Source organism: Adiantum capillus-veneris, chromosome 2, assembly GCF_014529385.1.
Source record: "Adiantum capillus-veneris isolate H3 chromosome 2, ASM1452938v2, whole genome shotgun sequence".
NCBI lineage: Eukaryota > Viridiplantae > Streptophyta > Polypodiopsida > Polypodiales > Pteridaceae > Adiantum > Adiantum capillus-veneris.
The window spans coordinates 133,897,039-133,922,289 of record NC_140932.1 but is presented as its reverse complement, the minus strand read 5'-3'; the positions used below and the strand labels follow the sequence as shown (position 1 = coordinate 133,922,289).

Genomic DNA, 25,251 nt, shown 5'->3' with positions numbered 1-25,251 from the left:
CAACTATACAGCGTATGGGGGTTTCTTAAAATGTTATAGATCATCCTATTACTGATGCAGATGTACATGATGCACTTGATGAGGAAAGGGCTGAAAATGAGCAGGCTAGAGGTATGCCAAAATGGTTGGTGCATACATTGCATGACAGTAAATTGTATGCACCTTTTTCTAGTCATACTCGTTCAGGCTCTTGCCATACATCTTATGTATCAGATTGTTATGCATTGACTGTGTCTAGATTACGTGATGTTGAGGAACCTCTGTCCTTTGATGAAGCACAAAATTGAAAAAATTGGATGGCTGCCATGCAATTAGAATATGATGCACTTATAGAAAATGACACATGGACTCTGTGATTTGCGGCAAAAAGGCCATTGGTACAAAGTGGGTTTACAAGTTGAAACGCAAGCCGGATGGTGAGATTGATCGCTATAAGGCTCGACTTGTTGCAAAGGGTTATGCACAGCAAAAAGGCATAGACTATGAAGAAAATTTTGCTTCCACTTGTCGTATGACTACTGTGCGTTTTCTTTGTACATTGGCAACTCATTTGGGTTGGGATGTACATCAATCAAACAATGTTACTGCTTTCTTGAATGGTGACATATTTGAGGAAGTTTATGTAACGCACCCTCGCGGTTTTGTCAAGAAAGGACAAGAGGATAAGGTGTGAAATGTAACAAAGATTTGTGTGGGTTGAAGCAATCTCCTCATGCTTGGTTTGAGAAGGCTGACACTCATTTGGTCAAACGAGGCTTTTATAACAGTCCAACAGAAATCACATTGTATGTAAAGCGTGAGGGTGATGTACTTCTCATTGTGGTTCTTTATGTAGATGATTTGCTGATCACTTGACCAAATGAGAGACATATTGCTGAATTTAAGGCTGATTTGAATGTTACTTTCAAGATGAAAGATTTGGGACTATTGCATCATTACTTGGGTATACAATTTAAGCAATGTGATGGTGGTATTGCCTTGTGTCAAAAAAGTTACATAGAAACATTGCTATATAAGTTTGGACTTGAGGATTGCAAACCTATTGCCACTCCCATGGAGACAGGTTTGAAATTGAGTCTTCATGATGCTCGTGATCCTGCAGATGTCACTCTTTACCAAACTGCTGTTGGATGCCTCATTTATGTATGCAACACAAGGCCGGATATTCAGTTTGTAGTCTCACAGGTTAGCAGATTTATGCATAGCCCAGGGTCTAAGCATTGGCAGTCTGATAAGAGGATTTTCCGCTACTTGAGTGGCACTTTACATCTTGGCTTGTTTTATCCTAAGACGGGACCATTTCCGCCAGACTTACATGCTTTTTCAGACTCAAATTGGGCTGGTTGTTTTGACACACGAGTGTCCACAAGTGGTTTTTGTTTCATGCTTGGCAGTTCATGTATATCATGGTTGAGCAAGAAGCAACCTATTGTGGCCACTTCGAGTTGTGAGACTGAGTATAGGGCAATCTTCACAGCTACGGTTGAGTGTGTATGGCTCAGACGCCTTATGGTTGATTTGGGTGTTAGACATGACACTACCAACACTATCTACACTGATAGTCATAGTGCATTGGCAGTTGCGAGGAACCCAATTTTTCATGCTTGCACAAATCACATTGAAGTGCATTACCACTATGTCAGGGAGAGTCTCTCAGCAGGAGAGATTTGCTTGTCTTATGTGCCAATACAGGACAACCTTGCAGATCTTTTCACAAAGGAATTGTCTCATGAGAAGTTCGAAGCATTAGTCCAAGGGGGATTTGTTACCATATACATGTGGTAGTGATGTGTGTGAACACACTAGGACCGTCGGGGCATTTTTTCCCTCTTCAGGAGGATTTCTCCCCCGTGCATTGTATATACGCCCATTCATTCTAGGGCTATCTATCTGTCCATTGCACACTAAGTAAAATAATCTCTATTGTGTGCCTTGAGCTTCCTTCGTCTTCTCCAAGCTGTGTGCTTTTCCCTGCAACCCTAATTCCAAGAGGATCCCGCAGGTAAATGGATCAAGCTTTCTCAACTCAAATACATTGAGGAAATATTGTAATATTATGGTATGAGCTCATGCTCTTGTGAAGCTGCTCCTCTTCCACTAAAACATAATGTAGCCCCTGAATATCACACACATACACAAACTAATTCACTTTTTTTGCTTTCCTTTCACTTTTCACGCTTTTGCGGACAATTATGCTATCTCATCTCCTACACCCGCTTTGATCTCTGCTACACAGCACACATTCTCTCTGCTCTATGTTTAAGACCTACAACATCCACAAGCAAGTTGCCAAGCACACTCTTCACTATTCAAACACCACTAATAATTATTCCATCACATATCACATTGATCCTACTACGCCACTCTCCATCTCTGACTATGTGGATGCGAACTGAGTTGGGGATGACCCACGCTACTTCTCTATCGGCATCTATATTTTCTTACTTGCAAGAGGCCCTATTTCATGGAAAACTAAGCGTCAGGCTTCCATTGCCTGCTCAACTACTGAGGGCAAATATGTTTTTACTGCTCTTGCTGCTCGTGAAGCTCTTTGGCTATCTGAATTTCTTCAAGAATTTTGCTTACCCTATGCTATCTCCGACGAACCATTGCTACTCTACTACGACAATCAATCAACGATTGCCTTAACTACATGGCCTTGTTTCTCCTCCAACCTCAAACATGTTCATGTTAGCTTTCATTTTTTGAAGGAGCTAGTTGCTTAAGGTATTGTGAAACTACACTATGTGTCTACGAAGGAGAATTGGACCGAGTTCTCAAAAAATCGGTGCTTGTCGCCAAGCAAACTGCTTCCTGCCATAGATTCTCTCTCACACCTCATGGACGAACACCCTCTTTAGGTGGGATTTACAGTCGTTTTTTTTAATAGGTCATGCACCCTTATGGGGTGATGTTAGAAAAACTACCTTGATCTTTTGTAAGGGTGAATTTTCATTGTTAAACCTAAGATAATATCCCACAGATTTACAATCAACATCCCCAAATTTAGCCACCTTCCGTAAATCTAGCAACCCTATGATTTAGGCAATGATCCTTCATCCCAACTCTATATGTAGGCCATTGAGCCTCACACCTTGTATGCTCACTCTCCTCTTGAGCATATCTAGTTAAATGTATAGTTGTGGTGTTATTAGTATTTGGGTTATCCTTATTCTCTCACCCTCTCTCTATTATTAGTGAGTTAACTAAGTATAGGTAAGTGCTTGTGTGATTATGTTTTCACATGGTATGAAAGCATTGAAGCTTTGATCTCTTGAGCTTATCTTCCTACGTAGTGCCTATCCTATAAGTCACCTTCAAGGAACCCGAAACCTTACAAGATGGTCGAGCTTGCTTCTACATCTGCTACTACGGCCAACCTACAAAACCCACTATGTTATCGACAAGCTTAATGGCACTAATCACCAAATACGGAAGATTAGAATGGATCTCTATCTCCACAAGAAGAGGTGTGACCAACCCGAAGAGAAGGCGTCTATTAGCACCGTTGACGCCTATAATGCCTGGCAAATAAAAAATACCAGTGCAAAATGGATTTAATTCTTCATTGCCAAGATCAATAGGTTCAAATGGTAAGAACCCTTCCTACTGCTCATGCTATTTAGAAATTCTTTGAGGAAAGCTGTGACCATACTGACCTTGTCTACCAAGTTTCCTTGATCAAAAGTTGGTTAACACTACTATCAGTCATCCTCCAAGTTCTTAGAGACTTGGTAGGTTTTACTAGATGAAGTTTTCATATCTAGACTAACCATCCCAGAATAGCTGCAATCTATTACACAAGCGACAGTTGAAAATTTGCAACTACATAATCTTGTGGCTAAGATTAAGCAAGAGGAAACTCTTAGAGAGCAAACCTCTGGTTCTTAGCACTTTGTGGCTCTTATTAATATTAGAAAGCATCAGAAGCATTTTTCAAAGAAACCACATAATCCTCAACAACCTCGGCAACCTCATCAACAAGGCAAAGTGCCCTATAATAGTATGCAAAGTTCTAATCCCAACAACAAGCAAAAAAAAAAGTTCAAATTGTCATCGCCTTCTGCACGAGGAATCAAGGCAATGTTTATCAATGGCCCCTTATTGTCTCTCCTGCTTATATACATAATCATCTAACTTATCTTCAAGGGGGCACCAAGCCCTCATTTCCCTCTACATCAAGCTCAATACGCTGAAATCTCTACATATGATAACAACCCTCATTATCCCATGCAGTTATATGCTACTACTATTTCTTCTCCATCTACAATCTACGCTATTAGATACTATAGCTACACATCATATAACCCATCAATTCTCTTGGTTATCTAATCTTACATATCTTGATCCCCACTCGAAGTCTGCCTGGGAGATGACAGTATTCAATATGCCAAAGCTTATGGAGATGATATTATTGATCTTTCCAAACAACCATCCCAAAGATATACTATGTTCCTGGGCTTTATAACAAATTTCATTTTTGTCAGTGAGCTCACTTCTACATGTATTAAAGTTGAATTCAACAATGAAGCTTGCAAGCTTCTAACTAGAGACACCAATGGTCGTCCAGTCAATCTGCATGTTTCCAAAACTTGCCTCCTCTACCCACTTGGTCACTCCTCTAATGCACAATCCCTATCCTCTACTCTTAATAAGCCATCACAAAAAAATACTCTTAAATGGCACTATAGATAGGACACATTTCTCACCGTGTATGAGCTCACACACGGCCAACTTGCTTGAGGTCTTCCTAAACAAATCACACCTATTTCACTCTGTGAAGCATGCATTTTAGCTAAAGCACACCACACCATTTCCTCTTTCTGCTTCACGAGCTTTAGTCCCATTGATCTCATCCATTCCGACGTATGTGGTCCACTGCCTGTTTTATCCATTACTGGCAACAAGTACATGCTGGTTTTTGTTGATGATTACTCCAAATACACGGCTACATAGTACATGGCAGAAAATTCGGCACTCATTTTCAACATTTCAAGGCTCTAGTCTAGAATCAACTCGATTGCACTATCGAGGTTCTTCGCATTGATAATGGCAGAGAATATCTCTCTCATGAATTTCAATAGCTATCTAATGAAGCTGGTATCCGCAACAAACTAACTATACCGGATCATCCACAGCAACTCACGTGGGTGTGTGTGGGTGTGTGTGTGTGTGTGTGTGTGAGAGAGAGAGAGAGAGAGAGACCACTATTTGGAAGAGCTTCCAATTGATTTTCAATATAGCCAATGCCTGGTGCTTCCAACCCTAAACCCTAAACCCTGTTGGCAGGTCCGCAACCGAATGCACGACAACACTTTCCAAACAAGACTGTTTTGGTAACATAGATGATGATAAGCAGGATTGCATCTTACATTGACAGAATCCAGTCAAAAAAATAAAAAATACAAGATTAACATATATAAAGTACACAGATTGTATGACTTGGGCGGTCTAAGATTCAACTGCTTACTAGGCATAATGCCCGAGTAACCATGTTTATCTTCTTCCCTCAAAAGGATGAACCAAAAGGACCTGAAAATTGTACAGCAACATCCCTAGGCAATGTAATCAGGATGACATACACGAACATCTCTGCAAACTTGATCAAACTCTTGCTCCAAATCTGTAGCTGAGACTCCCGGAGATTCAATGGCTGTCGTCATAGTTACAGGTGAGTCTTTTGCAATTACTGGCCCTAGACACTTCCGATCTCAGGTTCGCCAACTTCAGAGGCAAGAACTCTTGTAGATCTTTTAAGCTACGCCAATATTTTGTTTCTGCATGACTATGTAGAGGTCTGCAGGAGGACGCGAAGCCACCATTTCTGAGAGAAACTCTGTGATCAAAATTGCTATAACAAAGTTGATTTAGTCTTTTTTCACTGAGTCAACGCAAAACCTTCCATATTCTTGCGCCGTCAAGCAGCTCATTACTTGTGCTGAGCCCCTCTCTGCCACCAAATACACAGATCACTCATCATCACTCAGCTTTCTCATTTGAGGGGCCACATCAATATCTCTTGCACTAGGAAATATCCTTTTGGCACCCTCAGAAATAAGTCGGGTAGGTGAAAACATTTGTGCTAGGCCAGTTGTAGGAGACGTGCTCTCTGAACCCAGCCTCTTCCTCCATCAAATCCATCAGTAACCACCCATAAATTTTGAAAACCGAACCGTGTCAACGACCTTGCAACAAGCTTTGCAACATCTCCATATCTGGAAAATGGATACCAGCAATATCAAACCAAGAGAAGCAGCCCATAATACTTCACAAATTGAGCCTAGTTCGTGATTAAAAGATGTTAATAACATAAGATTCCAAAATCAGGATATCTTATTGATAGAAAGGGATCTCAACATTAAGAAACAATGCTTTAGCATGCTTGTCCAGCTCTTCATTCAAACGGTCTTCAGATAGACGATTGAATTCTGGCAAAACAACTACCTAATAGGTCAAGATTTGTCACTTCACCTATCCAAAATCACCAATTTGGAGGATTTGTTGATTCTTCTCAAATAGGAAATCTTGATTGGTGCCACTTCTGCCTCCGCTTTCCTGTAGTCCCTGAGCTTCCCTTTGAACTTATAAGAGAGATCCTCAATCCTGTGCATGTTCACAAACAAGGGAAACAAAGTCAGGAGTATTGAATTGCTTGCAATCACGGGCCAATATAAAATGAATCAGAACAAACTAAAAGCAACAAATTTTTCCAGGGATCACATGAATTACGATGACTAACCCAAATATATTATGATTTTCTCTAGTTGCCAATCATTCATTCTAGACACACGCACAAGTTGGGTCACCCGCGAATCTGCTGCGAGCTGCAGAAACCCAGCCCCTTCCTCTTTTTCCTCTGCCTGCTTATCCCCCTGCCTTCTTTTTTCCTTTTCTGTTTTGTTTCTTGTTTCTTCTTTTCGGTGGTTTCTAGTTTCGATTGCTTGGTTGTGTGTTTCTAGCTTGTGAGCTTTTGCTTTGTTTCTTGCTGCTTGTATTGGTTGATTCCTGTGCTGTATGGGGGATGCGTGCATTCTTGTCAGTGGTGTGGCCCTGAGGGTGTGCGTTTGTTTCGCTTGTTGATAGTTTACTTGCATGTTTGTCTGTTTTTCCTTTGTTTATGGAGCACGTTTAGGATTTGGGTTTTTTTTTTTACGAGAAAAGAAACTGCCCATAGGGCTACAACCACCTCTACTAGAGAGGGCTACAACAATCATAAGGGGAGACTCTCCGAATGAAAAATAAGCATGTGTACAATGAGGCTAAATTAGGAGACGGGAGGAGGGAAGAGCCACACAAGTGGACGGTAGTGCCATCTGAGCACACCCTGGACCATGGTGAAGAAAGGCCCAGGGCGCCAGAGTCGAAGGAAAGCCTCTCTACGCTCCCGCCTGTGGTCGGAGCTGCCCTGGAGTCTCTCGAACTGTCCCTTGAGAATATGGATCAGCTCTAGCCAGAGATCTTGAACTGTCTCTGCTGGTGGTACAGGGCGAGCCTCAAAGATGCTGAAGCAGCGGGCCCCCCCAGATGAACCAGAGTGTCAGGCCACAGATGAGATCCCAACACTCCTCTCTCTCACTGCACCACTCCTGTGGAGTAAGCTCTGTAGCAGGCTAGAGTGTAGGTCAACCCCCCTGCATCACTATCATCCTGCTGGTGGAGGATAGCTCAAATTGTAGTGCCGGGCCCGTGAGAGTGGACCAAGCAGCTGCCTCCAAGTGTATTGCCGTGTTGTGGAAATAGCTGGCATCAGCCGAAAGACACGAAGCCCAACCTGCTGTGCCATACGACAGTCCCAAAGACAATGACGCTGACTCTCCACAGGATGGTCACAAGCTGCGCATGCTACCGAGAGACCACTATGTATAAGCCAGCTCCCCACTGTTGTAGCTCTATGTGCAACCAGCCACTGGAACAAAGTGACTCACCGCGGCTATCTGGCGTCCAACAACCTCGCCCAAAAAGCTGACAAGAACTCAGCTGTGAGATCCTCCTCCTGCCAATGAGGTGCTGCAGCAGGACGAGCCTCTTCGTGTTGCCAGTATGTGACGTCCCAAGCGAACAGTGTACTAAAAGAAAGGGACACTTGGATGGTCGGCTGATGCGAAAGGGTCCCTCCAAAACCACTCTCCAGGATCCCACGGCACTCGTGCCAGTGGACAGCTCTCCCAAGCCCATAGCCTCCAGTGGCCAATCTCAAGAATTGTTGGGTCAGAATCTTTGACACAAGTCCTCCCACAGATGCCCACAACTCGGATCCGCTGAAAACAGCACTCTGCCACCTGTGGGATCTCTATTGAAACTCGGTGTAAACGACCCTCACCATGTAGCTCGAAAAACAGGGAGGGTACAGTCTTTGAGCAAGCCCGAACTGCGATGAGAACCTTGAGTCGCATGAAGGCCCCCATCCATCTGGGTGATGTTGGCTCGAGAGATGTGAGCCACTCAGTTGGTACTGCCTCTGTGATGTCCTGACACATGCTCTGCACCTCTCTCATGCCCTGTAGCTGGATGCTATGAAGCTCCTCTGACAAGCCTGAGAACTGTAGCCAGTCACCTAAAGTGCATGTTGGACCCTCTGCCATGGGACCCCAAGAAATATGAGGCCTACTACCAACCAAGTAGCGTCTCTGAGTGCTGACCATGGGGTTCCAAACAAGGGGCTGTCTCAGGCGCTCCTCTGTGCAAGTAGGCTGGTGTTGCTCCAAGCCTCTCCGCAGCTGCTCCCGAGAGCGGAGCAAACTCACAGCAAAACGGTCCTCCAGTCTCCTGCTCAAGCCAACCTTGCGCATCTTTGTGAAAATCTATTTGGTCGAAGGTCTCCAAGGGCCTCCAGCGTGAGGCACTCTAGCACGAAGCCGCTAAAGCAAAAACTCCTTCTAGGACTCCTCCCCTGGAAGCAATCCTCTGACAACAAACTTTGCAAGAAGGGCTCTGCTCTGTTGTGCTGGGTCTATGATACCCAACCCCCCCTGAGAACAAGGTAGAGTGATGACCTGCCAGGCCACTTTGGCCCGGGCTATCTAAGTGTCGCGCCCTGACCAAAGGAAATTCCTGATCATCCTCTCTACCTGGCTGATGCAGGAACTCAAAACGATCCAACAAGATGTGATGTACCACATAGTAGCCAACAACACCTGGTTGGCCAGTGGCCACTACAACTCTGCCAGCTAGAGAAAGTCGTCTGGAGCTCCAATGTAACAGCTTCCTCTTGATGAACAAGAGGGGAGCAATCTGCTGCTCAGGAGACAAGTCCAAGCCAACCTGACAACCCAAGTATCGAACTGCAGTCCCTGGGGGAATCCATCTGAAAGCCTCACCTGGCAGCCAATCAGGCGTAGGAGCACTACCAACAGAGAAAGCCACTGTCTTTCTCCAATTGATCACTGCGCTTGATGCACAACATAAAGTCTCAAGAGCCTGCTCACACCTGTGAAGGTTGGCCTCCTGGCTCTCCAAGTACAAAGCTGAGTCGTTTGCAAACTCGTACTAGAAATGGAAAAAGTATAAAGGTTTCATTAAGTCATTTGTATCTATATTTCATGACCTTTCCTGCGGATACATGTGATGATAAAAGGGTGCTAACCACACTAAATCATCTATGGCATCTATATTTGGCATGCAATCGAGGACGTTTGCGATTCAAGATGGGGGTATGTCACGAGGCTGTGGCAACCACTACTTAGTTGTTTGTTTATTTCTCTTGATTTTTGTTTAATTTTTGGGACCCTCTTTTTGAAGTCACAAATTGCCAGACATTGTATGGCCAATGTGAAACCGCCGACAGCCGAGAGTTTCACCCGCAACAGCGGAAGGGCAGGTCACCACGAGATGGTTGGGCCAGTCAGCACTGAAATCCGAGCAGTAAAAGGGTGCCTAGGCTCAGTTCAAGTCATTTTGGCCCCATGCGACACTTATAAGTGGTGGATATTAGGAAGTTAACTCAAAAGAGGCAAAGTGGACACTTGGCACCTCCAGAGTTCTTTTGCAAGCCACCTCAGTTGGAGCCAAATTTGAGAGAAGAGGTCATTTTGGGACTACATCTTCTTCATTAAGTGCTTACACTGTGTGTGAGTAGTGGGTTTCACAACTTTAATAAAAAGCTTGCCTTCTTCTTATGTAGCAGGATGATTCCGCTCTCGTGCACACCTCTCACCCTTTGAATACAGAAACGTGATGCCCCGCTCGAGGGCTTTCTTCATCTGTATGTACAATTGTGTGGAGTCATGCGCGTTTGCCGAGGCAAGAGCCTCTTGCACAGGTATTGGATTAGCTCCGATTCAAAGGGCAAGTAGCCCTACAACTGCGGGAGCTCGAGGGCTTGCTACGAATGCGAGCAGCACGCGAAACGAAGCCCGAAATAGTGAATTACAACCTCTGTGTATTTTTGTAGGTTTAGGGTTTTGACCCTAATTGATCCCTAATACCCTTAGGAGCTTAGGGGAAACGAGGGGATCACTGTATAGGTGATCTGGTCCATTTACAAGGTAGAAAACAGAGAATTCAGCGTGCTGCAGATTCTCGCCAGGTTTGGGAAAGTGCTCGTATGCACCGGGAAAGTCACCTTTTGCACGAGGATTTTGTCTGTGAAGCCTCCTACTACGATTATGCTGCCAAAATCGAGCTAGAGTAGGCCATTTTCAGCACCGTAAAAGTGGGACAGCTCGTAGGAACTTGCATGTTTTCTCCCAAGTTTAATAAGAAGAAATATCGAAAGGGGCACCATTCTTTGGGCCCTACAGAAAGTCGTCGTCTGCTTGGAAGCACTCTAGCTGCCAAGCCATGCTTTGTTTGAAGTGTTAATTCCAGTTACACGTTTATCTTTGTGTCGTGAAGTTCAAGTAAAGAATCGGGTGAAAGCTAAAGTCTACTGCCCTAAGGGCCGGTTTTAACCTGTGACTGCATAAGTTGTATCTCTTCGAATACAATGGTCAAGTGACGCCTATGCTCCTCTTCATTCTTCGAATAGACTACCATGTCATCAAAGAATGTGCCAACAAACTTTTGATGTGGATGGAAAATCCAATCCATCATCCTATGGAGCGTAGCAAGAGCATTTGTAAGACCAAATGGCATCACTAGAAACTCATATAGACCAAACGTCATTCTAAACGCAAACTTGTACAAATTCTCTGGCATGGTACGAATATGATGGTATCCGCTCTTAAGATCTATCTTGCTGAAAATTGCCGCACCCTCTAAACAGTCAAGAATACCATCAATCGTTGGAATAGGAAACTTGTTTTTGATGGTATTCTTATTCAATGCAGGGTAATCAATACACATGCACCAAGAGCCATCCTTCTTCTGCACTAGAAGCACACAAATAATTTGGGCCCATGTGTTGGAGTTCAAGTTATTGGTGTTTGAACCCATGGGTTGGGGTTCAATGCACATGCATCTAGCAAGGAACCAATGCGACGTACTATGGATGTGTTGTAAACAATCCATTGTTGTTGGCCGGATTATGGACAAGATGTGTTTCAAAGTTCATTGTCTAGGAAAGTTTGGACATGATGTGTTCACAGCTCACGAGTGGAAATTATTGGACGTAGTTGTTGTCTACGATTCAATTTTCTATGAGGCAACCGGTGATCAAGATGGCATTCTTCTCAGGTGACACATTGATAATAGCAAATCCGAGGTGTATCTAGCGGATAGTTGTTGCCGGAATGTCCATGGTTTCTTCATCGACTTGGTCTCACTATTTATGTCCACTATGAGCTACAGAGAGTGTGTTAAAGTTATAGAATCTCAAGTGAATAGCCCAATGTGATCCCAATATTTATTTTGGCTTTACGTATTTATTTTACTTATTTTTCACTCTTGGTAGGGCAATGTGCTTTGGGGGGTAATTAGGGTCCCCAAGGCTAGTATATAAGCACACACCCCAGGCCCCCATTTTAAATTGTTAGTTCATTGCCAAGGTTGGTTGCTTCAGAAGTCTCTCTCTCTCTCTCTCTCTCTCTCTCTCTCTCTCTCTCTCTCTCTCTCTCTCTCCTTGGTTCATCCCTTCCGCATTGTCAACTTTGACAACACCGTGGCTCGGTCCTCTTTGACTGCCTAAGAAGAGGGGGTATGGTCGAGCAGGTCCTGCAAGTTTTGGCTAGGGGTCCATAATTCTAGACATGTAGATATTGATGTTAGACACACAGCAGATTTAAAATTCATAGCCAGTTTGGTTGAGTCCAATTAGAACCATCTTGTAATGTGCAGCGGAAGTGATTGATGGTGAATGCTCAGGATGAGTGCTCACTGTGTACTCAAGGTTCCTTTTACTATGAGAGAGTTCCTTTTACTTCATGAGAGATGTGCAAAGACTAGAGATAGAAGAGAGAATGATACTCTGAGTGAAGGTTCTGCCAGTGATAGAGGGAGAAGACCAACAGTGGATGGGGTCCCAAATGCCCTCCAAGGACCTCCCTCTCTATTGCTAGAGAGATATTTGCTTTAGATTACACAAATGCTGATACAATGGCCCTAAATGCTGAGATGCTAATGAGATCTTGCCGTAGATGCTTGACTTGCGAGGCTAAGGACTGGGAACTAAAAACGCTAGGGCTAATCTATCTTGGAACTGCGATCTGACGATGAGGCTACGGCTGAAATCTGAAAACGCTGGGCTGATTCTGCTACTAAAGTTGGCAATGGGTTGATGGATGAAAAATGATGAAGGTGCTTGTGCTGCGGTACTAGATGTCTGGAGAGGTGACCTCTGAGTCGAGAAGCGTCAGATTGAGCCCCACAACTTTATAAAATGATGCTAAAATGTCACTTATTAATAAGTTGATGGACTACTAATAAGGGGTGCTTTGTATGCAGTTGTTACCTAGGCTTGGTACTAATGGTGTTGTATGGGAACACTCCCCAGTGCCTACACCTAGCAGACACAGGTTATGCTCGTGCAATCAGAGGGTATGCAGCTACTGTAAAGTGCCTAGAGTCTAGACATGCACGTCTTACGTACAAGCTCACAAGGGTGCCAAAACACTTCCTAGGTTGTCCTAAACCCTAGAAATAGGAGTTACAGCTTGTCCACATGTAGATAGGGTTAGATGTGCACGTGACACATCTACAAACACTGTCAAAATGCTTTGTCGTGATATAGGCTCTCTTTTCGATCAGTCTCTACTACATTTAAAAGGCTTTCTTGACGAACCTGACTTAGTTAAGGAATCTGTTTGTATATGGTGGGAGTATGTGGAAAGCAGGTGGATAGATGCTCCGAAGCGCCATCCTACAGATGGGTGGACATGATGAGTTGGGTAACTTTGCACGAGTTGCATTCTAGGTGTTTAGGGTCTAAGCAAGAGATTGCCGCCCTTGCTCTTATGAAAAAAACCATCACATAGCTAGGACTCCTCTTGGCCACGTTCCAGTGTGAGATAGAGCTAGGTCTATTCTCAATTCGTCCTGGTTGGAACTTCTTACTATCAGAGTTTAACTGCTTGCAAAAAGAGAATTCGGGGACCTAGCAGACTACTAAAACCGAACCCCTTGGTCTATGTATCTAGAGGAGCCATTATAGCCCTTGACCAAAAGCCACAAACACGCCTCATGCAGATATAGCTTTGGGATTGTACCTTCTAAGAAAACATCAGGAGGGACCATGTTCTTCAAACAAGCCATTGGAATGAGCATACCAGTGACAACTTAGAGCTGATCTATAGCACCATTGGCTTAAGCAGCCCCCTACCCTTCATCACTAACATCGAATCAATTACTTAAGAAATCAGATTGTATTGATAAACGTGCCTATTCAGCTTGGATTCCTGAGATGTATTGATAATACTCAAGCACCTTGTTCTTAAAGAAAACATCCAAACAAAGGAATGCTGTAGTTGCATCAACCAGTAGCCAACTTACGGAACAAATAGAATATTCTTCATTGCATTCTCAGGCAAGCTGGGAATGCCAGCCTTGAATTTTTCTTTTTCTGTTCGAACATCTATCAAAAGATGGCCTCTCTTCAAAACCATATCAAGGGCCTCCAGAGAAGACAATTCACCTGCCACAAAGTGTAAAGCCTTCAGCAAGTAAACCAGCAGACCTTCCCAATAAGTAACCAAAACATATTTTCACCTTTGTAGCCTCTAACCACACGGACTAACATTTGTATAATGAAAAGAACCAAAAAATAGCTCATGCCAATGAGTACAACAGCTCGAATAAGGTAAAGATGATCAGTTGTTAGTCTTGTTTGTGATACGTTTGAAAGAAGAGGCTCCAAGGCTTCACAAATCTGCTCGGATGCTTGCTTGACGGCTAGAAAAATAATCTACCTTGAAAGTTGCAAATGGGAAATTCAGTGATCATTATGAAGTCATGTTCAAAAATCATAGCTTCTGAAAATCATACCTTAAGTGCTTCAACCACTGGCTTTGTGTCGAATCCCAGTGACTGCAAAAACTTTTCAGTAGGCAAGATGAGGCCACCTGCGACACCTTTGGATAGCTGGACAACCAACCTGACTATGCTGTTGAGAAAGGGGACAAGTGCAACTTCAATTGCCGAGAAAAGACTGCAGCCAGTTCGCCCAAGCTTTTCACGGCCCTCAGAACATGCAAATATACAGCTCGAATCTGGAGGATTAAGTTTATGATATTTTTCAATAAGCAATTTCTTGCGTCTTTATGAAAGATAGGTGTAACAAATCTGCTTATACAGGAAGCATACAGCCACTATTACTAAGATACTTAAATGGCAAATCATTAGTATAGAAGATATACATAAGATGAGGTAAAGACTACGATAAATGATCATCTGCATATCAAACAAAACGTTTTTTAACTGTAATTTGGCAATCTTAGCTATCACTCTCCCAAACTCATATCCTTCGAGTGTAGTAGCATCATAAGATCCTAATTTTCCTATGCATTGGCATGGTCAAAAGAAAAGAAGAATGACAAATGTGAACCAAATTGCAATGTCACTTTCTGACTGGAATGCTTACAAAAGTGCCATCTCTTTGTTGATGTCATTCACGTTTGTCTAAAAAACCAAACACAGCCCCTATTTTGTCACCTGTGACCTTTCTAAGCGGAGCTCCCAAGGTAGCAGATTCTGAGGGTTGTTTTGTGGCCGTGAAGGTTACTTTGTGTCTGTGTTCAGCCTGTGTGAGGTAGTTTCTTAAGCGATGTCAGTCATGTTTGCCTAACCCTTGCGTGCTATTAGAGTTTATCACTTCATTGGACAGAGCTGCTAGTGCACCGGTGTATCTCCTAGGGGCAGACCTTAGGGAGTTGGTTATTATGTGGCTGTACCCACCCTATGTGAGGAAGTTTCTCTCTCATTGGGTCATGTGTTCACGTATTCCTGGCCAATATTATTGGCATGGTGTGTATCCACCTAGTTGGTCTGGGACCAGATTTTATCCACCTTAATTTGGGGAGTCTCCCTTTTTTTTCGCCGGGCACAGGGAAGGGGGTTGTGGTGGCCCCGCACAGAGGGGGGGTGGGTGTTATTACCAAAAGCGCAAGAATTGGGCACTTAATCCTTTCTTGGGCAAGTTTAACGTGATTTTATTGATAATTTTTGTATATATAGCATGCACAAAGATCATTGTGAAAGATTTCAGGAACTTAATCCATATATAATGCTTGTGGTAGGCAGCTGAACCCAAAGAAGTGCCACCTTGCACAACCATGGGTGAAACTACTAGGCCATGTGGTGTCCGAAAGTGGCAAGAAAACCCCGAAAAAGTTAAGGCACTTATGCTTTTGTTATCAAAAAAGGATCCTAAGCAACTTCCTACATTCATCCAAAAGGTAAAATACTTTTCCTGATTCATCCCTCTTTGTTCACAATTGCTTTATCCATATGAGAGTGTCTTCCAAAGTGTGAAGAAAGTGCTTGGGAGCTTTCCCAGCTATGCAAGCTCCAAATTGGGATCAACCTTGCTAAGGCCAATCCTTCTGTTGGTGAAAATGCGATGGGAGCTATTTTTGCTTCAAAGAGGTAAAAATTCCCAGTATATGCGGCATGTTTACTATGCTAGTAGGATTAAGCAAGCACTAGAGCCCACGTATTCAAACATTGAGCTTATCATGATTAGTGTGGTTTATGCATGCAGGCACTTTAGGCATTACCTTTTGCCAGGACCATTTGTTTTCTTGACAATCTATTCATCTCTACCGCAACGCATTAATGGTACACGTCTTTTAAAGTCAATCATGAAGTGGGTGACTGAACTGCGAGAGTTTCAATTTTCATTTTTTAGTTGAAGAAAGCACAAGGGCTACACTTGCAGATTCGCTACCTACAAGCAAAGTCCTCTTAGCATCAAGGAGGAAACTTTGAAGAAGCCAATAGAGCCTAGGTGTGATCTTAAAGATGCTTATACACTCTTTTTTTATGGCTCTTATCAAAAATCTCATGGAGCAGCTTCTGGTGGTCTTATAGTGTATGATCCTACAAGGCAGCTTATAGCCAAAAAGAGCAGTCAAGCTTGATGCTAGAAAAAGAGCAGTCAAGCTTGATGCTAGCACTAATAATGAAGCAAAGTACCGGGCTTTGGAGCTTGGCTTGTGAGTATGCTTTGACTTGGGTGTGCACAGATTACAAAACAAAGGTGATGCTTTGTTGGTTGTTAAGAAAGTTTAACATGTTTTGCAAAGTAAGAATCCTAGATTGAAGACCTTATGCTTTGAAGTAAAGGGTTTGTTGAAACGATTTGAATCTTGGAGAATAAAGCACATTGGCAGGTCATTGAAATTTTGAATGAAGCACATGCCACATCTCAGTTCATGGTTATGGAGGTCTTTATGGTCAAGGCCAAAAGACCTTTATAGCATGGAAAGGAACATCTCTCTCATGAGGAATATTTTCTATTGACGAAATATGCATTTATCCATCGAGCTTTTAAATACAAGCTCATATGTGATGTGCACTTTGTGTGTGGTGGAGATATGTTTCTTCGTTGAGTGTCACAATGTGATGATGTGGAAAACTCAGAATACGGAGAGAGAGGAGGGCTCAAGAAACATTTGTTGTGGACTCGGCTTTAGAACCTTTTCACACGCATATGAGCAGGTTATCTCTGAAATTGAGAGGGATAATCACACTAAAATCCTCATATTATAACTAAAAATTCCATGATTTGAACAGGCCTGAAAACCTTCTTGCTCAAATTTCAGCCGATCGTTTTTCATTTTGAACAGGCTTTGGATAAAGCGAACCTATCTTTTGCCGAGCCCTGAGAGAGAGAGAGAGAGAGAGAGAGAGAGAGAGAGAGAGAGAGAGAGAGAGATGATGAGGCAAGTCCTATGCAGTGGGAAACCAACTTTTGGGTGCTAGCAGAAGCTTTTGAGAATGCCAGCTTTTTGTATCTGTTACTTTCGGCCGAGGGACTTTATAAGTAAGCCTACGGAGCCAATTCTGCATATCAGCTTGGTAGCACGATCGCAAAGTGGACTCCCCCAGCGGTTGTACTCTATGATTGACTAATAAAAAGAAGTACCGTGAGGAGGGCGGGCAATGCATCAAGGAGTCGAACTCCACCTCTTCCAGGAATGAGAACGTGTCCCATCTACAGTTTTGCAAGAAGACGACTCTAATGGCAATGGAGATTCGAATGACAACAAGTCCATTGACAAGTAGTTGGATGATCAACTCAAATAAACTCTCATCGAGACCCACAGCTTGCAAATCTTCGAGGGCAGCTACAAGTTAGCACTTATGCAAAGCAATTGATGAAGTACTCAAAGGATCCAAAATATGCTAAGATTTTGAAGGAATAACTTCTTCCACAGTTTTATAAGAGGTGGCAGAAGATTGCCAATCCTCCCCTCAAGTCAACAATGAAAATCTAAGCAAAGCTGAAATTCAACAAGAAGACCTCTCTTTTGACAGAAGAGGAAACTGATTGACCATGGATCAACGAATTTCTAAAACACAGGAAATACCGACACAAGAGACGAAAGTCCGAGTCTTTCCCTGACTAACAATTTTGGCTAATGCTGTAAATGAATAAAAATGATTTTTGTGCACAAAATTACTAGAATTTATTGATACCAATTAATTTAATAAAAAACGGGTAAGTTTTCCAGTGCATTGTGCCATCTGGGAAATTTATCCATGTTCGGGTAGTACGCTAAGTAGAACAGCCAGATGCAATGCAAAACATGTCTAAACAAGCACATGAATAAGATGGTGTCCCTAGTTTTCATAAAGACATTATTTATTATTATTTTTGGTCACACATCAAAGTGGTCGACTAGACAAAATTCTATGACGACTTGGTAGGAGCAGGCACACTAGGTCTGGAGGGCATAGGGTCGGTTAAGAAGAACTTGCTCCAGATTGGCTAGAAACTCACCTCTTAGCACTGGTTTTGAAGCCTAAGGTTAAAAACCTTTTAAAATAACTGGCAAAGCCAGTGTGAAACCAGCCAAAGATTATCTCATGCCCTCTCTCCTTCTCAATCTCATGTTCCCTCACAAACAAAGGCTATGCATAGGCTAAGGACTATAAACAAAAAGTAAGGGCAGCCAACAGACGCTTGCGTGTGTCCCTCTGAGGGTAGTTGCACTCAGACAAGTGTTCTTATTGGCTGTTCAAACAGTTTTCAGCCCTCAAATGAGCTCAGGAAGACAAAATTTCAGTAAGGAGAACCTCGTTTCCGTGCTTTAGAAGAGGGCAGATACAAAAAGGAACCTCTCATGCACGAAACAAGATAATACGAGTCAAAGATAGCCATTATTGGCTACAAGTATTCTAATTTTCAGCCATGTCTCTAATGAATAGTATGCATTTTGTGCCTTGGAGTAGTTTTGGGACAGAGAATAGACCACGCTTCTCCGATTCATGTGCTTTGTAAGAATCGTTTGATCAGTTAATAGAAAAAAATCTCCTGAAGCGGGGGGACGAGCCCATCTTCTGGTCCCCAGTGACGTGTCTATTGAGTTTTTTTTTTTTTTAATTTTGTTTTGAATTTGAATTGTGCAATTAAATAGTACGAAAGTGTTAATTGCTCGCTTCCGATTCTGTAACACTGGTATCGAAGCAAGGTCCTCCCCATAAGGAGAGACGTTTCTTGGCAGAAATATACCCGTCGTGGCAGGACAAGAAGAGGAGCTTGAGGACCTAAGGAAACAGATGGCAGAACTCCACGTCCCTGCCAGCTGGGCACCTCTGTCACCCTCTCTGTCAATGTAATCAGACACCTCATCAACATACATACCAAATAGAGTAGGAGACAATGGGCAACCTTGTTTCACCCCAATAGTAGAGTGAACTAAATCAAATACCCCTTCCGGAGTGCGTACATGTCCCATCACTGATCTGTACAAAGCCATAATCCCCCAAATCAACTCTCTGGGCACCCCCATCTCCTCTAGTCTGCGCATCAATCGAGTGCTCTTCCTCAACCTGCATTACCTGCAATGCCAAAGTTTTGTTCGAAAGTAGTTGTGCTGTCCTCTTCAGGTTTTCCACCATCTTTGCTTTCCCTTTTTCAAAGGTCTTGGGTATCTTCTGTACCTCGGGTTGACTCTTGAGTCATTGTTGTTATATGCTGATGATATTGTGTTGATATCAGACTCACTAGAGGTATGCAGCGACATTTGGATGCACTACACAGTTTTGCAGAGGGTAGTGGATTATGTGTAAACCTTGGTAAAACCAAGGTTGTGGAGTTTAACACCACACCACAGTGGATCAAGAGATCAGCACCTACTTTCACATATGGTCAGGAGATTCTGGAGTATACAAATGAATACACTTACCTGGGGGTAGTCTTTACTGGGCCGAGATTTTCTTTGAGAAGGGCAGCAGAGACAAAGACTGACTAGAGCTTATGCGGCTTTGAGAGGATTGGAGAGGATATATTTGCAGGGTCAATTCCAAGAACCTAGGACAAAGTTATGGCTCTTTCATACTTTGGTTGCCTCTACTATGCTATATGGGGTGTAGCTTTGGGGACCTTCTGTAGGCCAAGATGGTTGGAGAGGTATGGAGAGGCCCTTGTATCTATGATCTCTCGGTTGATTGAAGCCAAGGCCTCCGTACCGCATGATATCATTCGAGAGGAGTCAGTTGGCCCCCCCTATGGAGATTGAGTCGCTTACCAAATCAGTCTCCTTTTACACAGCCTATGGGATACCACCAGAAATAGATATGCCAAGTTGGCCCTAGAGTCCTCCAGACAGTCAGCTCTACAAGGGGATACATCATGCTGGTATGCACAAATGACATCATGGTTTCAGACACATGGTTTCACCATAGACAGGCTGCCTCCTTTTCAGTACTCTCTACAGGCACCCTTGATGTCTCTGACACGGGTGGAGATTACTAGACTCATTCGTCAGGATTTGATCCAGCTGGACATGAGGAGGACAGATAGAGCCGGTACAAGAGTTAGGCACGAAGATGGCTTTCTATAGAGATCTTCTCCACCTCACAGGGGATGGGTTTGTGATCGACCTAGCTATCGAGGGTCGCTTTTCAACTTTTGGTCCATCTCTCTCTTGGTTATATGCACTTGATGGCAAAGCCTCAAGGACCCTAAGAGGAGGAAGAACCTGATGCATAAAAATCACCAAAAAATCTATGTATTTATTTTGTACATAGCTATAGTTTTGACACATTTGGATCTCGGAAATAAGGAGAGATAGGAACAAACCCTATGAAAAAGACAATTTCATTGGATGCCGATTCTACCCGATGGTCATTACCTCATGGTCACTACAGGTGAAGAGTAAAAGTCAATAGTGAAAAGGAGGAGAATCTTATACATTATGGAGTTGGAGTCAACAAAATTATTAAATTCAAATATAATTCACTTGTGGACACAGGACCACCTAGAAGACTTTTGGAAGGGAACAGACGGACACATATTTTTGTGGGATTTTTCTTTAATTTTTTCATTCCGAACTGGAAAAAGTTTTCAACAGCAAAGTTATAGGCGTTGAGCTGATCTTTCTGCCCCTATTTTTTTTATAATTTTTAGAGTTACGGTTTGAGAGAGATATAGCCGAAATGGTGGAGCCTATTTATTCACATGGGAAGAAGTCATGGTTATCCAACTACACACACATAATTTCTTAAAGGTTTCTCTCCATTAGTGCTTGATTTTCTCTTATTTTATCAAGATTCTCTCAAATATTATAAAGAAGCTCTTGGACTCGAGCTATGGAAGGAGGCATGGAGACAAAGCTCGCCATGATGAAGGCGATTAGGAGAAAATTGGTCAATAAGCAGGGCACACAGAGCTCTCTCATTGGTGGGATGTCTCTAACTCAGGTTACTTTGTAATAACTCCTCTTGCTCATAATCTCTTCCCTAATCACTCTCTTGGCCTCCATTAGTGCTTGATTTTTTCTCATTTTATCAAGATTCTCTCAAATATTATAAGGAAGCTCTTGGACTCAAGCTATGGAAGGAGGCATGGAGACAAAGCTCGCCATGATGAAGGCAATTAGGAGGAAATTGGTCAATAAGCAGGGCACACAGAGCTCTCTCATTCGTGGGATACCTCTAACTGAGGTTACTTTGTAATAACGCCTCTTGCTCATAATCTCTTCCCTAATCACTCTCTTGACCTATAAAGGGAGGCCTTCTCTTTTGTAAACACACACAATCAAGCTCTAACACTCACGCTCTCATATGTACATCCTTATGTATGCATCTCTACGCATAGTATTGGCCATGGTTATTCGTTTTGGTTTCTTAATGGCCAAGAGATTTGAGTTACCATGCATACATGAGTTTGTGAGAGGTTGATTATGTGTAATTCCCCTCGTGAATGTTTGTATAGTATTTATGAAGCCTATACTAATTAAGCTCTCATGATCTCTTTCTCTCCCTCTCTCCTTCTCTCACATCTTTCTTGTCTTATGGTGTTTATGAAACCTATACTAATGAAGCTCTAATGATCTCTTTCTCTCCCTCTCTCCCTCTCTCTCTCTCCCACATCTTCCTTGTGCTATGTACCAACCCCCTTACCGTGCGTCCTAGCCGCATTCCAAGATAGGTGGTGCCCCTATTGTGTACCTCCCACGATGAGGCTATTGTGCATAGTCTTGGTGTAGAGGCCACCGGGTCTGTTTTGCACTTCCACCTCCCATTTGGTGCTCCCACTGAGGAGGCTTTGCAAAGACCTTCAATTTACAAAGAGTAGCGATACATGCCATTAATCATGGACGAGTGGCTACAAGATTTTTCAAATTGGAGGACTGAAGAAGAGAAGACTGTAAAAGCACTCAAGGCCTTCATTGAAGTGCTACTGTCTTTGTAACTAAAGAACGCGAGGGTGAACAAACAAACAAATGTCGTGTATTCTTTAGCTACTGGTGACAATTGAAAAATCTAACACATGCTATTGCTGAAGGGAAAATCAAAGAAAAAACAATAAATGCTAGGAAGAAATAACTCAACTTAGTCTCATGCTAGGTTGTAGCGTCGTCGATATCCAAGAGGTAAGCTCCCAATCTCACATTGCTCGTGCTAATCGCAAATCAAGAGCATCAAGAGGGAGGGCTACGAAATGTCATCACTGCTGTCAACCAAAGCATTCTGTCAATGAGTGCCGACAAAGGAGCTGAAGAAAGAACGATGAGTTTTTCTTTTGAGAACCGCATCAACACTCTTACATCAGGCAGATTTTGTGTAGCACCAAGTGTTTTCTCTCCAACGGTCAGAGACGCCACAAAGCCTAAAGCATTTGGTGGAAGCAAGTGGGCCTACACTCTCTCTAGGCCCAGAGAGTTCAAGTCAAGTATGACCATCCAAGCGTCGCTGCCGCATGCAAAATAGAAAGCTGTTTGAGGTGGACTCTTCTTGCCCAGTCTGTTTCGAACCCAATATGGAGAATTATGTGGACTTCAACAAGACGTAGAGGCCTGTGGTGAAGGTGTCACCTTGTCAACACTTAAGGTATGCAACTCTAGTGGTAAAAGCCTTGCCCTACACCCAACATGGATAATAACAATAGGCCAAAAGTCTTTTCTTTCCGTTTCTTGCAACACATGCATGTAAACGTATACATTGATAGGAAGATATTCTACCAGCAAAAGATTGTTTTCTTATTCGGAGCAGAGATGTTTCTTATATTCCCACGTCCCATCATCTTGCCCATTCTTGATTACTGCCACTCTTTTGATGTAAGCATCTTATTTTATTATAGCCTTGTGCTCTTCTTAGCTCTTGCTCAAGTTTTCCACCCATGTATAAACCTTTATGAATCACTAAGTCATTCCAAAAATAAAAAATAAAAAATTTTGTAATTGTCTGCTGATTGATTTACTACCATGGCAAGTGTCTCTTTTCCCACATTCAATGGCAAGAAGAAAGAAGACATCACCACTCATTTTTTGGATAACTTTGACATCGCTTGTGTGGTTTCTAACAAGGGTGACGACGCCTTACGGCTACGAATCCTCCCTCTACTGATGAAAGTAGAGGCGAAGTCTTGGTACAATGCTTTGCCCCAAGCTACCAAGGATACATAGGACTTACTACGTGCTGCATACATGAAGAGGTTTAGTGGAAGCACAACCTCAGAAAAGTTATGGCAACTACTGATAGAGTTAAAGGAGCGAAGTCTGCTAGAGTATGCCACTTACGAATCCAAGTTTGTGGATTTGTGAGAGCAATATGTTGCCTAATTTCCTAAAGGAGGACCGTTTCATTGTTTGCATGTGGTCGCCGCATAAGAAGAAGGTCAAGGGGAGATTCCCTGCAACGTATGATTTGGCAGTGGAAGTAGTCCGCCTTAAAGACAAGAAGCTGCGCATGCAAGCAAGAGTCAACGAGTTAGAGAAATCAAGCTCAATCCGACTAACCCCAGCAACTGCAACAGCCGCTCAGAGAACCCAACCACAAGAGGCATCAGAAAAGCGGCAAGACTTGTTGAGTCGCATCACTCCTCAGCTTGAGAACCTATCTGTCCATTTGGTGCAACAAGGGCAATCAAGAGCAAGGGAGAGGACAACAAAGGCAAAACCAAGAGTACCACTGCTATAATTGTCGGGAAGATGGCCATGGCATGTATTACTACCCACACCCAAGGAGGCAGAATTTTAATAGAGGAGCAAGACAAAACCAGATTTCACCACCAAGAGCAAGACACCACCACAACAAGCACCACCTATGAAAATCGTACAACCATCCGTTCAACCACATCACCACCACAACCTCTCATTCCACTCTTACCCCCACCACCAGTCGGCAACAAGGCAGTAAGTGTCATTAGTCTTGAAGGTAAGGGAAAGGAGAAAGTGGAGGAGGATATCAAGGGAGTGGCAAAAGGTAAGACCAAGGTTAAAGGAGTAGATGCCATGGGAGTAAAGCGCACGAGGGATGGTGAATCTTCCCAAAAAGAAGAAAAGATGAAAACTAAAGGGAAATCTAGCAAAAAGCCGTCCGAGTCACGACGTAAAATTGTTATTATAGATTTCTCTTTGAGTGAATGTTCTAAACCATATGATCGGTTCAAGATGTTTCTGTGCAGGGCCCAAAAATCACCTGGCCCCAGTTACTCTACCTAGCACCTAGGGTGAGGTGACAATGGACAAAGATGGTTAGCACAAGACGACCAAAGCCAAAGATAGCTAATAAAGAGATTATCTTTATTACTAAGGGAGAATCTTTACAAGCACAGGAACGGGGCAATAGCCCGTCCTCTATTCTTTCTTTTTTGCTTCTGTCATCTGACTAAGAGAGTGTGAAAGCTACTCTCTGAATACTGAGAGAATTTTCCCTCTGCGATGAGATTTTGGGAAGCTCTCGAAAACGAGTCCTCAACGGAAGCTCTCGAAAAATGAGAGTCCACCTCCAGCTAATTATGCATAATCATTCCTGCAATAAAAACAAGGGAGAAACACGCAAAATGTATGCGCACATGCTTGCTGTAATTTTCTGCACATAACCTGAAAATGTTACCTGAGCATCTTCCAATGCCGAAATAGAGACCTTTTTCGCGATGAAATCGCACCAAACTTTGTGTACGCATAGTGTAGGTAGAGAAGAACTAGATTCTGTGAGTGCTTTGCTGAAATTCACCCTAATAGAGGTGATTAGGGGCTGAAAATAGAGAATTTGCAGCAGCTAGGCGTGAAAGAAAGAGAGGTTCCTTCTACTTTTTCGTGATGAATCTTCCCCCACAACTATGATCAAGAGAAACCTTGTTCTAAGTGATGCAAGCTCCAAGACTCCACATACACCACAAGGGCTGATTCTTTAGCTTCAATGGAAAGCTCCGATACATAGAGCACGCTCACTTTTTTTTTTGGGGGGGGGGGGGGGGGGAGATGCACT

At 43.1% G+C, this 25,251-nt stretch overlaps 1 protein-coding gene across 2 annotated transcripts in view; it reads right to left on the bottom strand.

Annotated features, from left to right (window-relative positions):
* Positions 1-5,346: 5,346 nt before the first annotated feature.
* The window catches only part of LOC147463675 (calcium sensing receptor, chloroplastic-like), a 68,427-nt gene continuing 48,522 nt past the window's right edge, over positions 5,347-25,251 (bottom strand). Inside the window, exons 1-7 of one of the 2 annotated variants that reach the window (XM_086490138.1) lie at positions 14,674-17,078; positions 14,356-14,579; positions 14,080-14,275; positions 13,864-14,005; positions 6,472-6,603; positions 6,186-6,215; positions 5,347-6,126 (exon numbers count right to left, since the gene is read on the bottom strand). In XM_086490138.1, coding sequence (XP_086346264.1) covers positions 5,970-6,126; positions 6,186-6,215; positions 6,472-6,603; positions 13,864-14,005; positions 14,080-14,275; positions 14,356-14,579; positions 14,674-14,728 — 936 coding nt within the window. In that variant the 5' untranslated portion in view covers positions 14,729-17,078 and the 3' untranslated portion in view covers positions 5,347-5,969. The other variant, XR_015185271.1, reaches the window with a different exon arrangement.